General features: G+C 37.3%; 1 protein-coding gene across 1 annotated transcript in view; it reads left to right on the forward strand.

Annotated features, from left to right (window-relative positions):
* The window catches only part of LOC119591925 (1-acyl-sn-glycerol-3-phosphate acyltransferase alpha-like), a 13,209-nt gene that overhangs the window by 11,600 nt on the left and 973 nt on the right, over nt 1-636 (forward strand). The window contains 1 exon segment of the mRNA XM_037940679.1: nt 493-617. Within this exon segment, the coding sequence (XP_037796607.1) occupies nt 493-617 (125 nt within the window).

The raw sequence follows: 636 nt of genomic DNA on the forward strand, positions 1-636 counted from the left end.
CCTTTTATATTTGTAGTAGAGCAAAATGCATTAAATTATACATAGCTTTTAGTTTTTACTATAAACACTTTGTCTGCTTTATTCCTTAAAGAAGTAAAGTTATGCCTTGCTTTTTTTCTTCACCCTCTCGTCATAAGTGTCTGAGCCTTCAGCATGAATGCAAGTCAGTTTTAGGTCAGCAAATACAAATCATTAGAAAGGTTGTTACTCTCAGATGCAGAAGCAATCAAGTATTTTTGCGTCTTTCTCATTGAATTCTGAATGTGGTGTTGATTTACTAAATGTTGCAAGCTTTGTAATTACTTGGGTGCTTTCGGAGCAGCTGCGTCATGCATTGTTAGGATCACAAGTGGAAGAAGTGTTATTTGATGAGATGTCTTATTCAGAGAATAAAAAAGAAAGTTCTCTCACTCACAAAAGAAAAAGTTAGTGCGCATATCGTAGCTTAGTTGAAATAATTCAGAAAAATACAGGGCAACCTATATGTTACAGGTCACATTATAGTTACTTGCCTGCCGCCAATCTCAACAGCAGGCATGACTAAAGAGGATATGCCACACCTCATGGAGGAAGTCCGAGCCCAGATGATGGAAGTGTACACCAAAACTTCATCTCAGGTGAGAGGCAATCTAACTT

Source organism: Penaeus monodon, chromosome 29 (genome assembly GCF_015228065.2).
Source record: "Penaeus monodon isolate SGIC_2016 chromosome 29, NSTDA_Pmon_1, whole genome shotgun sequence".
Taxonomy (NCBI): Eukaryota; Metazoa; Arthropoda; class Malacostraca; order Decapoda; family Penaeidae; genus Penaeus; species Penaeus monodon.